The sequence below is a fragment of the Ailuropoda melanoleuca genome, chromosome 13, assembly GCF_002007445.2.
Source record: "Ailuropoda melanoleuca isolate Jingjing chromosome 13, ASM200744v2, whole genome shotgun sequence".
Taxonomy (NCBI): Eukaryota; Metazoa; Chordata; class Mammalia; order Carnivora; family Ursidae; genus Ailuropoda; species Ailuropoda melanoleuca.
The window spans coordinates 21,953,211-21,968,947 of NC_048230.1; the positions used below are offsets into that span (position 1 = coordinate 21,953,211).

At 49.3% G+C, this 15,737-nt stretch overlaps 1 protein-coding gene across 3 annotated transcripts; it reads left to right on the plus strand.

Moving 5' to 3' along the window:
- Positions 1 to 4,508: 4,508 nt before the first annotated feature.
- On the plus strand, positions 4,509 to 13,112 carry SNF8 (SNF8 subunit of ESCRT-II). 3 transcript variants are annotated; one of them, XM_002916826.4, is made up of 8 exons: positions 4,509 to 4,672; positions 5,030 to 5,080; positions 7,654 to 7,792; positions 8,914 to 9,018; positions 9,637 to 9,709; positions 10,845 to 10,986; positions 11,804 to 11,878; positions 12,878 to 13,112. In XM_002916826.4, exons 1-8 carry the CDS (start codon positions 4,619 to 4,621, stop codon positions 13,013 to 13,015), a joined length of 777 nt encoding a protein of 258 aa, XP_002916872.1. In that variant the 5' UTR covers positions 4,509 to 4,618; the 3' UTR covers positions 13,016 to 13,112. The 3 variants fall into 3 exon arrangements, with proteins under 3 accessions (XP_002916872.1, XP_034497691.1, XP_034497692.1); XM_034641800.1 differs by having other exon boundaries at positions 10,736 to 10,986; positions 12,878 to 13,016; XM_034641801.1 differs by having other exon boundaries at positions 4,531 to 4,672; positions 4,958 to 5,080.
- Positions 13,113 to 15,737: the final 2,625 nt, after the last annotated feature.

Consider the following 15,737-nt stretch of genomic DNA (forward strand, 5'->3'; position numbering starts at 1 on the left):
CAATAAAGTCTAAGCTGAAATAAATCCTTGGGTTCACTGTCAAAACTTACTCAAATGTCTGCTTGAGCACTGCCAACGAATGTGTGTGTGTGTGTGCCACCCCGGGAAAAGGAGATACGGCTCCTCCCTGCATCTGTAATTTGCTATTTACTCTACAAACACTTACTGGAGAGTTAACATAGGCAGGGACCGTGCTAACCACTGGGAACACAGCCGTCAAGGAAATGGGCACAGTCCCTGTCCCTGAGGAATTCATAGTCCCGTGATGGGGACAGACCTTAATCTTACACACACACACACACACACACACACACACACACACGAATTATCATGTAACATCCTGGGGCACCTGGATGGCTCAGTCGGTTAAGCCTCCAAATCTTGATTTCAGCTCAGGTCAGGATCTCAGGGTCACGAGATCAAGCCCTGCCTCCAGCTCTGCATTGGGCGTGGAGCCTTCTTAAGATTCTCTCCCTCTCCCTCTGTTCCTCCCCCCCCCCAAAAAAAGAGAAGAATCACGTCGCATGCTGAGCTATGTGAAGAAAGACTAGAGTGCTGTGAGAACAGAGCGGCCTCATCTAGACGGAGCGGGGAGTCTCAGGGCCTCTTTGAGAAAGTGACGTCCAAGCTGAGTGAGATGGCCAAAGGATGAGGGGGGCCTCAATAAACATTACCTCAGTGTTATTCTTACAAAGCAAAACCTGCAATGGGGAGATTGGCACAAACAGGCTGGGCAGGTGGGCAGAGGAAGGGTCTTTTTCATTTTTTTAAAGATTTTATTTATTTATTTGAAAGAGAGAGAGAGAGCATGCGCACAAGAGAAGGGGGAAGGGGGAGAGGGAGAGGGAGGGGCAGACTCCCCGCTGAGCAGGGAACCCGATGTGGGACTCAATCCCAGAACCCCAGGATCATGACCTGAGTCGAAGGCAGCTGCTTAACCAACTGAGCCACCCAGGCGCCCCCAGAGAAAGGGTCTTAAAGGCCATGTTAAAACTTCTGGATTTTACCCTCAGAGCAGGGGCCAGTCCTGACGGGTTTTGAGCAGGGGCAGGTTTGAAGAGCTATTTGCGTTCCCAAACCACCATGAGTGAGGATTATAAACCCAGATGAACAGGGATGACAGTGGAAAAGGAAGACCAGTTAAGAGAACCCTCTTGCAGGATTCCAGGCTTACCCTAGGGTGGTGGGAGTGGGCTTGAAGGGAAAGGGGCCAACTCAGTTTGTCCCAAAGTCAATACCTTTATCTTCCAGTGTTCAAAGCTCCCCCTCTCCCCTCAGTCCACTCCCTTCTCCCAATGCCTGGTATCCACGAAGTCAGGGCTGTTCCTCCTCCCTCTTCGCTTGGGCTATTCTTGCCTGGAATGCCCTCTCTCCCCTTGATCTAGTCATATTTTAGTAGACAAAATCAAACATACCTCGATTCAAAGACTCAAATCACTTACTAGGTCTGTGACATGGCAAGTTAGTTCCTCTCTCTGAGCCTGTTTCCTGTCTGTGAAAAGAAGATTCGGAAGTACCTGACTCATAGGGTAAAGGAAGTATTAATTAAGATAGTGCCTGGCACAAAGTAAATGGTCAATAAAAGTTAACTTTGGTTATCATTTACCCACCTACACTTCAGTTTAAAAATACAAGGGTATTCGTTTTCAGTCAGGGAGTGGCAAACTGGATTGGCTGAAGGGCTGGGTCTGCAGCATAATTGAGCAAAGTAGGGAGGGTGTAAGACAATGGGAAGGATGGGGACTGTGAAAATGGAAGAGACACGCTTTCTGCTGACCAAACAAAACGCTTTTGAGAACTGAATTTGCCTGAGGGCTGCCCGTGTGCAATCTCTTCCAGCTCTGACATTTTAGGTCTCCTCTTCTCTAAACTCCTTGAGTTTGGAGAGTGTGTACCACACAATTTAGAAGATGCCTTGGGTCAGAAGATACAGTTTAGTGATTCTCTATGGTAGAACTGGTTGTCTTGGGGAGAAGCTGGATTTTTATGTCTGGAGTCTCGGGTGTCCCTGGGAGTCAGCGAACCAGAAAGGGCTATTTAGAATAAATTTGTACAATGTTCTTATTACGGGCCAGGCATTGTGCTCAGCTATTTATAAACATCATTTAAAGCCTCATCACAATACTTTACGATAATAACATACTAGCTGTCAACCGTGCACTACACTGCCTCCATGGGGTAGAGAATTAAAGTCCCATTCTCTTAGCCACCCTGTGGCTAAGGCCAGTGAGTCACTTAAAAGCAAGTGATGGCATGTGCGATGGTCGGCATTCAGGCTATACTGGAGCTGAGCGCTTCTGAGAGCCATTGTGAAATTGTCAGGAATTTTGTGGGCAGGTTGTAAAATCATTGTTAGTTTGAAATTGGCCGTGGCCAGAGTACACCATGGAAACTGACAAATGCTATAAATCAGAGCTCCTCCTTCCCAGCCTGGAGAGGTGGTTGTTAAACATTTACCAGCACATTACTGGTCAACATACTTTCTCTAAAATTATGAAAGAGAATAAATGTGTCTGAATAAGGGAATGAGCGTGTCCATCTGAGTGTGGTAACCAGGTGTGTCTCCGGCCAATGTTTGCACCTATGACAGTGAGTGGGTGTGCATTTGAGGGTATGAATAAATTTGAAGACGTGAGTGTGAGTGAGGGATCAGTGCATGCATCTTAAAGGGTCATACGCTGTGAATCAAAGAGCGAGAAATGAGGCAGGTGTGTCTATGTGTGTCAGTGAGTCAGGAGAGGACCAAATTTTTGTGTTAGGGAGTGGTGAAGTAGGAATATGAGAATAGGAGGTAAATGTGTGTATATAAGGGGCTAGTTATTTTGCAGAAAGGCGCGGGTAGGCATACTGAAGGTCAGTGCTCTGGGAGAGGGTGTGAAAAAGCTAGTATGTGTGGGAGGAGCAAATCTGTGTCTGGGGAAGTTTGTTTCTAAGGGGACTTAGACTATCTGAACTTAGTGTCTAAGGGTGTGTCTGAGGGTGAACCTGAAATAAGACTCCAAAATTCGCAAGGTGATTTCACCTTGCTGATGATTCTGGATCTGTAGCTCTGTCCAGCTTTTTCTGTAAACCTTTATATTGATACCCCCAAATGACCATTGGTCATCTCTCTTGTGGTGTCACAGAGACCTCAATTTCAACACGTTCAAAGCCACTCTGAATTATTTCCCCAGCTTCATCCTGTGGTTTCAGTCCCTGTTCCCCCACCTCCCTTCTCTGAATGGCACCAGGCTATTGCCCAAGACAGAAAACTGAGCATTTTTTTCCTACCCACTCTGTCTCCATCTTATCAGTTTTATCATTCTACCTTCCAAATATCTCCCGAAACTGTCCCATTCTGTCTACCTCACGGCTACTATCTTCATTCTAGCTTGCATCATTTCTAGATTGCATTGCCATGACTGACTTAAGTCTAGGTTGTCACTAATTTTTCTTTTTCCCTCCCTTTCTCTCTTTCTTTCCTTCCTTTTTTTTCTTTCTCTCTCTCTCTTTCGTTCCTTTTTTTTTTTTTTTAAGATTTTATTTATTTGACAGAGAGAAGGAGAGAGAGCACAAGTAGGGCGAGTGGCAGAGGGAAAGGGAGGAGCAGACTCCCTGCTGAGCAGGGAGCCCCAGTCAGGGCTTAAGCCCAGGACCCTGAGATCAACACCTGAGCCAAAAGCAGACGCTTAACAGAATGAGCCACCCAGGTGCCCCATTTGTCACTAAATTTTTCTAAATTATTTTTCTAACTAATAAAATAAATTATTTTCTAAATTATTTTTCTAAAACAAGAATTTGATCTCGTTACTTCCGGTTACTTCAGAATCCTTCATTAGCTCCTTTGTTAGGCTCAACGCTATAGAGAGCACCTATGGAGCTTTCTAAACACACAGATGGCTGATTCCACTCCAAATCTGGCGAATAACAATCATAGCTGATGTTTACTTATATGTCAGGCATTGTCCAAAATGCTTTGTTACAGATTTTCTCACTTCATCCTCACAACAACTTCATGAGTAGCCACTATTCTGTACCAACTGTGGACACCAGAACACAAGAGATTCAGGACTTTGCCTGAAGTTACTGGACCATATGCAGTGGAAGTGAGCAATGCAGCCAGGCTATCTAATTCCAGAGTCCAAGTTCTTAACTGTAAGGTCTGCTCTAGTCAGAATCTCTGCGTGTGACTCCAACAGGTAGGCTCCATTAGAGCAGATGGGTGGTGTTTCATGCTCAATTTGGAAGCTTCGGGACCGACTCAGCGCCTGGCCCATAGTAGGCGGCCGCGAGCGTTGGCTGGGAGCCGGAGGCTGGGTGGAGGCGGGCGGCAGCCGAGCTAACACGCGGGGGTCGGAGGGGCCCACGTGGGTGGGGAGCGCGCCGCCGACAAAGAGGCCACGGCTTCGCGTCCACGCTCGCCGGTCCTCCCCGCCGCGGGGCTTTGCCGGGCTTCTTCCAATCCGCCAACCAGGGGAAGGCGGGGCCATTCTGCCCCGCGGCAGGAAGTCGGCGCTTAGCTTCCGGCGCGCGGAGATGACGTGAGGCCCGCGCTTCCGCGTTGGGAGCCGGCGGCGGATCCCGGGACGCGGAGACCCGGGGTCCCGGCAGCGGGGCGGCCCCCGGGCCCAGGGCGGGGATGCATCGCCGCGGGGTGGGAGCCGGCGCCATCGCCAAGAAGAAGCTTGCCGAGGTGAGGGAAAGAAGGCCGACCCACAGCCGAGAGAGACTGAAAGTCTCGGAGCAGAGAGCTCTGTACCCTCAATTCGCCCCCCATCAGAATCTAACACGGGCTCCTCGGGTCCCGGGGAACTGAGTTTCTTCAGTTTCCGGTGGATTGGAACGTCGGCAGCCCCAGATCCACCAGCCCTTTCTCCCGCGTCCCCAACTATGACTACAGACGACGAGCCGTCTGTTTTACTTCCTCCTCCCTCTCCCTAAGAAAAACCATTTAAGAGAGACCCTCCTCTTTTCATAGTTCATCGGACGCAGTGCAAGTGGGAGCCCCCAGCGTCCGCTCTCAACTCACGCTGGTCTTTTTGTCTGACAGGCCAAGTATAAGGAGCGAGGCACTGTCTTGGCTGAGGACCAGCTGGCCCAGGTGAGTCGGTTCGAGGGCTCCAGGCAGGAAGGGAGTCCTGACAAGGCTGGACAGGACACCTTTGATGTAAACTAGATTGTTTGGATTGAACTAATATTTGGCAAATCTCGATTTCTGGGCTGCTCAGATCTTTCACTGGACTTGCCAATAACAGTGATAGCTGACATCTTTGAGTCATTACAGGCTTATATCGTCCCAGGCACGTGTCCATTTTCTTTATATACACAATCTTGTTCATCCTGATGATCCTACCAGGATGGAGCTCTATTCTTCCCAGTTTAGAATTGAGGACATTCAGGTGGTTTATCCAAGATTACATGGGTAGTAGGTGGTAGAGCTGTTTGGTTTAGGCCTTTGGGGGCTTTCACTTGAAGTGCCTAAGAATAACATGAAAATACTGCTTAACCTGTGTGGCCCATCACACCACCAGAAACGTGTGTCAGTGATGGGGTGCGGTGCTGCGGTTTCCTTTTCTATACGTACGTACGTGCCCTGAGTTTACTCAGTTCCTGGGACTGGTAAAGAAGAGGGAACAGTTAAGCAAGGAAATGGATCCTTGTACTGAGGAAAGATAGTAGACACAGGCTGTGCTCTTCAAAAGCTCCCACTTAGGGGCGCCTGGGTGGCTCAGTTGGTTAAGTGTCTGAGTCTTGGTTTCGGGTCAGGTTGTGTTGTGGTGGTGGGATTGAGCCCAGCAGTGGGCTCCTCGCTCAGCAGGGAGTGTGCTTGAGATTCTCTCTCCTTCTCCCTGTGCCGTTTCTGCTTGTGCTCTCTCTCTCTCCCCGCTCTCTAAAATAAATATTTATTTATTAAAAAAAAAAAAAAAAGAAACGAAAGCTCCCACTCGTAGGGGAGATGACATACAGGAATCAACTAGAAATGGTGATTACAATGTGTAAATTTATAATATGTAGCAAACGAGATGTTGGGCCAGGAGTGGGTTACTCTTGGTGGGTAGAACATAGGCTTTGTTAATTAGGGAAAGAGAAGGACTACTACAAATAAATCAGAAAATCCCCAAACCATTTGTATTTAGTTTGGAATATAATCTGGTAGACCGACCCCTCCCTTTGGATTCTTTATTTGGAGTTGATTCCCAAGAAGGTCCATGACTGAAAGATTCAACAGTCACTGCACACCTCATTCATAGCAGGCTTCCATTTTCTGTTCTGTAGCCTGTCAGTGGCTTAAGATTTCTTTCTTTCTGAATGCCGCATTCCCTCATTTTTAAGACAAAATGGATTCTGGGGTGCACATTCAATCTAATAACAGTTTCTCTGGGAAAAAGATAAAAGTCCCACATTAGATGTGCCTGCTGATTGTTAGATGCATTCTGACTTTAGAACAGGAACGTATGGGGGGAAAATGTATGTTTTATTTTTTTATTTTTAAAAGATTTTATTTTTTTAAAGATTTATTTATTTTAGAGAGAAGAAAGAGAGTGAGCGAGCACGGGTGGGAGGGGGCAGAGGGAGAGGTAGAGAGAGTCTTAAGCAGACTCCAAGGTGAGCACAGAGCCTGAGGTGGGGCTTGATCTCAGGATCCTGAGATCACAATCTGAGCCGAAACCAAGAGTGGGGGCTTAACTGATGGCACCCCTCAGGCACCCTAAATATTTTATTTTATTTTAGTTTTTTTAAAGATTTCTTTGAGAGAGATAGAGTGAGTGTGTGCAGAGGGAGAGGGGATGCATACTCCTCACTGAGCACAAAGCCCGTTGTGGGGCTCAATCTCATCGACCCTGCGAGCATGACCTGAGCTGAAACCAAGAGTAGGACACTTAACCTACTGAGCCACCCAGCCGCCCCCAAAGATTTTATTTTTACATAATCTCTATACCCAACATGGGGCTGAAACTCAAAACCCCGAGATCAAGAGTGGCACACTCTACCACCAGCTGAACCAGCCAGGTGCCCCCAAAAATGTATGTTTTAGAATTGAGGAAACATTATGGCATCCCAATCCAGCGGACAACAGAACCATGAAGAAAAGTTAGGGATAAAAAGAGAGGGAACAATAGGGGTGCCTGGGTGGTTCAGTTGGTTGGGTGTCCAACTCTTGGTTTTGGCTCAGATCGTGATCTCATTGAGCCCGCAGCTGAGCTGCACGCTCAGTGGAGAGTCCGCTTGAAGATCTCTTGCTCTGCTCCTTCCCCCCACTCGCGTGTGCACGTTCTCACTCTCTCAAATAGATAAAAATCTTAAAAAAAAAAATTTATTTATCTATTTGAGAGAGAGAGAGAGAGAGAAAGAGCATAAGCAGAGGGAGGGGCAGAGGGAGAAGCAGGCTCCCCGCTGAGCAAGGAGCCCGATGTGGGGCTTGATCCCAGGACCCTGGGGTCATGACCTGAGCCGAAGGCAGATGCTTAACCGACTGAGCCACCCAGGCGTCCCACCAAATACATCTTTAAAAAAACCCCAAAAAGCAAAGGGAACAAGAAACAGCATAATGGTAGGCCTGGAGAGGATAGGTTATTTCAGCCTTTGCCCTGCCACTGGGCCAGGAACTTATTTTTGGCATCAGATTGTCGCTTGGCTGGGCTGCCCCTAACCTCCCCCTGGTCCACCTTACAGATGTCAAAGCAGTTGGACATGTTCAAGAGCAACCTGGAAGAATTTGCCAGCAAGCACAAGCAGGAGATCCGGAAGAATCCCGAGTTCCGGGTGCAGTTCCAGGACATGTGTGCCACCATCGGGGTGGACCCTCTGGCCTGTAAGGAGCTGTCTGCAGGGCTGTGGCGTTCCCCTAGGGCTCTGGAGGGGCAGAAGCTCATCTGGCTGTCATCATTATGGCTAGGGCATCTTCCAGAAGGCCCTTGTAGAAGGGCCTGCAGGGAGAGCCAGAGGCCATTGTCTCTAGGGAGTGCCTAGCAGGATGGCTAAGTGCTCAGTGTGATGGGGAAGCTGGAGATGCTGGCGTGCAGGCTAGTAGCCAGGGTACGGGCCTTCCCGTGAGTGACCTACAGTGGAGTTTCTGAATGGCTGTTTTTTCCCTTTATTAAAAAGATAATTTCGTTTTGATGAAAAGTAGCATGTCATCATGGAGTCGGTCAATAAAGGAGAAAAAAGAAAAAGAGAAACTGTAAGTCTCCTGACGCTGTCCCATAGTTGCAGAGAAATATTAACAGTCTAAGATACTTTTCTGGACACCTTCATCCTATTTATAAACTTTTTTTTTTAATATCTTGGATTATGCTGTAATTACTACTCTGTAACCTGCATTTTTTAACTCAATAAACTGTTGTCTTCAGTGGATTTTTGAATGCCAAGTCTGCATATTCTTTCTCTCAGCCTTGTCTAGCCCCTAGGTCCCATTATATTTCACTGTATAATATGGGAAAGGAAAACTCATTTTTATTTTATTTATTTATTTATTTATTTATTTTTTAAAAGATTTTATTTATTTATTTGACAGAGATAGAGACAGCCAGCGAGAGAGGGAAACACAAGCAGAGGGAGTGGGAGAGGAAGAAGCAGGCTCATAGCGGAAGAGCCTGATGTGGGGCTCGATCCCATAACGCCGGGATCACGCCCTGAGCCGAAGGCAGACACTTAACCGCTGTGCCACCCAGGCGCCCCGGAAAACTCATTTTTGAACCAGCCAAATAGAAATGCCTTTTAGATTGCCTACCCTTTACAACTGTCCGAGCCTGGTTTTTGGGAGGAATTTCCAAGACGTTCAACTGTCTTGAGGATCCTGAGTAGTAAATGGAGCCCAAGGATTTAGGCTAGGCAGGGAAGGCTTCCCGTGGAGTGATGTTTTAATCTATCTTTGAAAGAAAAGAAAGGAAAGAAACCCATCTATAACCTGGCTTTTGTTTTTCTGTCTTTCAGCCGGAAAAGGATTTTGGTCCGAGATGCTAGGCGTGGGGGATTTCTATTACGAGCTGGGTGTCCAGATCATCGAAGTGTGCCTGGCCTTGAAGCACCGGAATGGAGGTGAGGCTGGCTTGGTCTTGCACGCTGGGCTTTGGGCTTCTCGGAGGGAGAAACGCTTGAAAAGTCGTCTTTCCCATCCTGCAGTCTGCGGGCCTGTGAGATCTTGAGAAGCCGTTAGGTCTTCAGAGCATCTTAGCGGCTTCATGTGGTTGAATCTCCAGCAGGTCTCCATGGCCAGGGGTAAATGGAATTACCTGAATGATTGTCTCTCTTCCCTGGAGACCTTTGCCCGGGAAGCTCTTAGCCTCTGGTTATGACAGAAAAGAATAGGGAGGGAGGAAATAGGCCTTTCCCCGATATACCACACGTCTGGGTTATGGTTTTATCATTAGTAACTGTGTGTCCTGGCACTTCAGGGTGGGGTGATGCCAAGTTTCTGGCCTCCCCAAAATGTGACCTAAAAATGGCCCCAGTGGTGTCATCTTAAGCACGTCGAATGGTCTGTGTTGAAGTTAAAGAAAACTTAAACTTAAAACTTAAAATCATTGGCCGTAAATAGATAGGGCCTTTATAGTTTTTCAGAGATGATGCTGCCTCTCTTTTTTGGATTTTTGGCCTGGTTTGGTTTGGCTTAGCCGTGAGGGTCATGGTCCGTCTGCTTCCCTTCCGCTCCCACAGGTCTGATCACTCTGGAGGAGCTGCGGCAGCAGGTGTTGAAAGGAAGGGGCAAATTCGCACAGGACGTCAGCCAGTAGGTCTTGCCTTCCAACCCCTTGGAGTATAGAAAGGTCTTTAAAACTCAGATGGAAATCTTTTCTCTTTACTGCTCGCACATATAGGCTACTTTGGGATCATTTTTGTTCCTCTTTATGATCAGAAAACATGTTTTTTAGAAAACTGAAAATACAGAGATATAAAGAACCAAAACCACCCATGATTTCTCAACTGAGAGATTGCAACGGTTGACATTTTGGTGTATTTTCTGGAAGCATTTTTTTTCATGTGTACATAGGTATTGTTACTATTTTTTAACATACCGGGGGCTTACCCTTGAGGTTATTTGAGATCAAGGAGACTAGGGCGCACTGAGAAAGGCTGGGGAACGGAGTGGGAGTCAGAAGATGGGGTACAGATGGATCTGGTTCACCAGCCTCTGTGTGTGACTTCAATTTGAGAAAAGGTTAAAAAGAAAGGCTGTCAGTATGTGGGTTGGGTATATGGTCTACACATTGTCTTGTGGGTTTTCTTTTTCCCTAATTCAAGTTAGTTTTTAACCGGAAACCAGACGATCCGGCAGGACTGGACCTGAATTCCCAAATGGCCGTCATCAGCGGGGTTGCCCTCTGTGAAATGGATCAGCGTTCTCTGTTTTGCCACAGTTCACGCTGCTCCCCGTTGTCTCTGGCATTCAGCTCATTCAGGCACATTCCCTGATGGGCTCCCGTGGGCAGATTTTTAAAAAGATTTTATTTACGTATTTATTAGTGAGAGAACACAAGCAGGGCCAGGGGCAGAGGGAAAAGCAGGCTCCCCACTGGGCAGGGAGCCCGACGCGGGACTCCATCCCAGGACTCTGGGATCATGACCTGGGCCGCAGGCAGACACCTGACCGCTGAACCACCCAGGCGCCCCCCGTGGGCAGATTTTGGGCCCCTGTCCGGGGTCGGGATGGTTCGCTGCGCGGAGAGCCCCCTCCCTGTCCGGTCTCCCGTGTCCGCCCCCGGCCGGTGCCCCCCCCGGCCCCGCCTTCTCACTGACCTCACTGACCGCTGCGCAACCTGTCGAGTCTTCTGTCAGGGTGTCCCCGCCCGCCGGGCCGAGCTGAACCTGCGTCGCGGCCGGCTCTGGTGCGCCCGCGGCCTTTAAGCAGCTCTTCCTCACCTCAGAGACGACCTGCTCAGGGCCATCAAGAAACTGAAGGCGCTCGGCAGCGGCTTCGGCATCATCCCCGTGGGCGGCACCTACCTCATTCAGTCTGTGCCGGCGGAGCTCAACATGGATCACACGGTGGTGCTGCAGCTGGCCGAGGTACCGCTGCCTTCCGCGGGGGGAGGGGGGACGACGCGTGTGCGTGCGTGCGTGTGCGTGCGTGGGGGGCAGTCTGGGAGGGACTTGGGGAGGAGCTCACACCGCGGTCTCTGGCGGAGGCTGTCCAGCGGAGGACGCACCAGTCAGACCTGTGCTTGTTGAGAAGACGTTTATTGAGCAGCTACAGTGCGAAGCACCGGGCCGGGCTGTCGGGGGCAGGGGGAGAGCGAGGGGCCCCGAGAGTCCCTGCCCCCGGGGAGCTTACAGGCTAGTGGCGCAGACACACGTGCAGACGGCGAACTGCGTGCTCTCGGGGTCTCCGTAATGCTGTTTTTTGCACGGATTCCTCAAAGCGAAGGTTCCATCTTGCTTGCCATCCCGTTCCTCAGCATGCCTTAAGGATATCCCGTCTTCCCCAGGTCCTTGTCCTGGATCTAGGGAAGACGTCCGGTTTTCCTACTCTGATCATTTTGTTACTGGGGAACGGGTACGGTGAGGCAGGGAATTGTCACCATTTCTTCCTGTCCGTTAATTATTCCGAAGCTTGTCATGTTCTGAAGTTCTCCGAGAAAGTCTAAATTAATGTTTTCCTACCAGGGACCCCACTTTTTGAGATTGAACCCGCCCCCCCCCCCCCCCCCCGTCACCCTTAAAGTCGCTTCTATTTGCTGGGACTTCTAAACATTCTTTTTCTGTGCTCTTAGGCTTCCAGGGCAGTTCTTCCTCAGGGCTGGGTCAGTCCGTTGTTGCTGGGCAGACGCTGGGTTCTTGGGGAAAGCCCACTGTTAACTGACTCCCGCATTCCTCCTTCCTTCAGAAAAATGGCTATGTGACTGTCAGTGATATCAAGGCCAGTCTTAAATGGGAGACCGAGCGCGCGCGGCAAGTGCTGGTATGTGAATTTTGGAATGGCCCAGAAAAGATGGGCCCCAGAGGGGTGGAGGTGGGTGGATAGATGGCACACCGGCAGAAAGTTCAGCCTTGTTCTGCTGGCCTCTTGCCTTGAAGGCTGCTGTCACCACGGAGAAGCAACGCCAGCATTCTTGTGAAGGTGCCACTGAGGTCCAACTAAGAGGCAGGCTTCTGACTTCGCTGTAGGCAAGTCACCAATACCGCCTCTCTCTCCTGACCTGTAGAGCCTGGTCAGACAGTTCATACAGTTCGTATTGGAAGGAACACTGTTCATACAGAGTGCAGGGAATTGTTACCTACTTAATTACATATCCATAATTATATACTATTATACTGTATATTATATAGTTAGTGTTTTATATATACAGATTTCATGGTACTAATGAGAGGTTGACGTGAAGGAGTAGCAGGAGAACATAACCCTGGCTTTTAATACCTTCTTCCATATCCAGGCAATTAAAACTAGAGACTTAATTTCTTCTGGAAAGTAGGGTAACATAAACATCTGTTTAATGCTACTGGGCACAACCAGCCCGTCTTGAGCGTATTTCCAGCTGTAGGAATTGCGAGTCCCTTCCATTAATTTCTCCAGAAAGGTTTACCCACAGGGTTACTGAAACATAATTACAACGGTGGTCTCCATTTTGCTTCAGGGAAGTGGGATCAGGGATTTGCTTAGGGCCACAGGGCGGACGTTTCTGTAGCCCTTCGTTCCTTCTGCAACAGCCCACTCTACTTGTCTTTACCGCCTTTCCCAGCAGCACAGGTTAAGTGATTTGGTGGCAGTTTTTTGCACCTCAGGCAAAGGTCAGGGCCAAACAGAACCTGGAATTGCAGTCTGGTTGTGTAAATATGTGAAGGCACTCGTGTAGATTTAGTTTGAAAACCCCACTGAAGCCAAAATAGGTTTGGGGGTTGTTTGTCCACCCTACAGGAACTGCCGTTTTCATAACTGACTCTTCCTGCCTTTTCCCTCCAGGAACACCTGCTGAAGGAAGGGCTGGCCTGGCTGGACCTGCAGGCCCCAGGGGAGGCCCACTACTGGCTGCCGGCTCTCTTCACAGACCTCTACTCCCAGGAGATTACAGCTGAGGAGGCCAGAGAAGCCCTCCCCTGACTCTGGGAGTGCGGAAGGGGCCCCAGCAGCAGGCAGGGAGAGGAGGGCAGAGCTGCTGGTGAATAAAACCTGAAAAACTTTTTTTTTAAAAGAAAAAGTTCCAAGTTTTTTCTTTCCTCAATACTCTTCACCCGTTATTTTATTTTTTTTTAAAGTGCCTTCACATTGCATCTTTATTGGAGAAAACCTCATTTATCCAGTAAGGATAACCTGAGTAACACAGAACAGTGAGTGCGTACGAAACGACCTGCACGGGTCATCTACAAGTTCACGGTAGAGCTGGGTCTAGAACGGAGGCGGCCTGTCTCCTGGCTAGACAGTCTAGTCTCTTTGTAGCCCTGGGACATAAATTGTAACTGTTAATTCAAACCTTGTCCTTATAAAAATGTTTATCTCAAACGAGCAGACCCTAACGGGCCAGTAATAGCCACTCGTCCAGTCTCCTCCAAAGCTTCCAGGTTCTGACAGGCTTGGCTGAGTGTGAAGGAAGTACAGGTCAAAGTTAAATGGTGGTTAGAGGAAAGAAACAACGGAACCTAGGGGAATCAACCAACAGCGGACGTAGTATAGTCCCCGGGTTCCGAACTAGCTCTCCCTCCTGTGCTGATCACTAGGTCCGACCAGCCTTAGCTGTGGGAAGGGCATCATTTGATGAACACCTGCCTACCCTGTGCTACCTTCTGAACACACTTGATCCTCACAGCCCCTTTCACTGGTTCATTAAGTAGGTCTCCTTCATGTCTCAGGTGAGGAACTGAAGTAATTCACCAGGGGGCCACCAGCTTAAAAAGCAAATTGAAAAGCCAGAGCCTAAGTCCACTCACGTGCGGGGTTTCACCTTGCTGTATCACAGCTTTGCAGGGCACAGGCTGGCTGGATATTGTGGGCTGTCTTCCTATACACATGGTCGGCCAAGAGGAAAAGCCTCTCGCCAGAAAGCCAGAGTCGTCCTTTAGCAAGTAGGGAAGGGAAGTGGCTGCATGAACCCGTCCTCGTGGTCTGAGTGCTGAATTCCTAAGAGCTGATTTAGTACCAGAAATCGAAAACCCAGTGGGGTTTGGATTATCCATTACTTAAACCGTGCTTTCCTTACCCAGAGATCCAGTCTAGACCTGCCTGTCCGTGGAGGACATGCTCCCTTCCCAGTTTGTGAAAGAGAAGTTCTTTAGAAGTAACTGAGGCCAAGATGGCATTCCTCTCCTTGACTGCCAGAGGTGGTCTCAAAAAAGGCCCTTCTACTTCTAATTGGCGGGCAGCTCATCCCCGGCAGCCCGGCTCCCACCCACGTCCTGTAGCCGGGGTTTCCAGCCTTCAGACAACGCATCGAGCACCTTCTCCCTGACAACTTCAGACCTAGGTGAGAGGTGTGGCTGTTGAGAGCATCCCAGTCTCCCTTGACACAAACCCTCCCACACCCATAGGCGCTTCCTCCTTCTGCCAAAACAAACTTTATTGCACCAAAAAGAAAAAAAAAAAAAAACTTCATTTATGTACAGTCAGATATAAAGACATCTCTTTTGACTCCTGTGCATATATTTCCTCAACTCAAGATTAGGGCATAAAAGTCAGGCTGGTATGCCAGACATGCTCTGCCCATGGCAGGGCCAAGGAGAGGATTGTCACTTGAAAGTGGGAACACTTAAATGGATGACAGACAACCACTGGACCAACAGACCAAGGGCATTCTTCTAAGCCCTGTACTTGCTCTGAGAATGGAAGAGGGAAATTGGAAGCAGGGTCCCCTTTTGAGTCTCCTTGTTAAGAGACCCAGCCTTAGGTATCTGAGATAAACTTCCGTTCCCCAAGCCCACTTCCTGTCCAGTTTGCTTCCTGCCCTCCCAAGTTGGACACTCTCCTTTGTGCCCAACCCCCTCCGAACTCCCCCCGGGAAGTCCCAAGACCCACGGCAGAGGCTTCCACAGCAGCGGGCAGGGCAGGCACAAGTTATCCTCTCCCGTACACGTGGCTGGATACTGACTGAGGCCCTGCGTCACATGGATCACCAACACCCCACTGGGAGCCATAACAGTAAGAATCTGGAAAGTATGGGGAGAACACACCAAAAAGGGGAAGGCTGGATTCCCTCAGTGCCCAGTACCACAGGGCGCCTAAAGCACATTTTTCTGAGCCAACCAGCTAAAGGATCACTGCAGCTAGATACAGATAGAGAAGCAACACAGCCAGGCAAATGCCCGTCAGAGCCAGTGACAGAGCAGCTGGGAGGAAGGGGAGGGGGAGAGGCAAGAGAAGCGGAGGAGCCCAGAGTCCCAGCCCCAGCCCCTCTGCCATTGGCGACCCTTGCTCCCCACAAGTTCCTGGGCATGGAAGTGGGGGGAGGGTGGTGGAGGGGACTAGAGGCTGGGGTGAAAATACACAAGGACAGCCAAACAAAACACAACAGGACTAGCATCAGTCTCCCCACTGCACCCCGCCCCCGGAGAAATACCCTCATCGTGGCTAGCATTTATGAACATCCGTAAGAGACCATTCTATGCAGTGGCTCTTATCCGCGCCCCCCCACAGCAGCTGGCTGTATCCGGAACTCTTCAAATCAGTGATTGCGGGAACAAAATCAGCTTCTCATGGTGCCTGTGCAGGCTTTACCAGGACCTTGGTTCAGTCCGTCACATCTACCTTCTGTCTTAAATCTAGAAATGGGCGAGGGAATGGGGGGGGCAGAGGAGAAAGGTGCTCAGGTGCTAGGTAAAGCTTACTGGTCAGC

Bases quoted from the DNA above. Each gene is read 5' to 3' on its own strand.
- SNF8 (XM_002916826.4), top strand. From the start codon at position 4,619: ATGCATCGCCGCGGGGTGGGAGCCGGCGCCATCGCCAAGAAGAAGCTT. The intron at 7,793-8,913 runs GTAAGGAGCTGT...TCTGTCTTTCAG, and splicing joins CGGGGTGGACCCTCTGGCCT to CCGGAAAAGGATTTTGGTCC. The intron at 9,710-10,844 runs GTAGGTCTTGCC...TCCTCACCTCAG, and splicing joins TTCGCACAGGACGTCAGCCA to AGACGACCTGCTCAGGGCCA.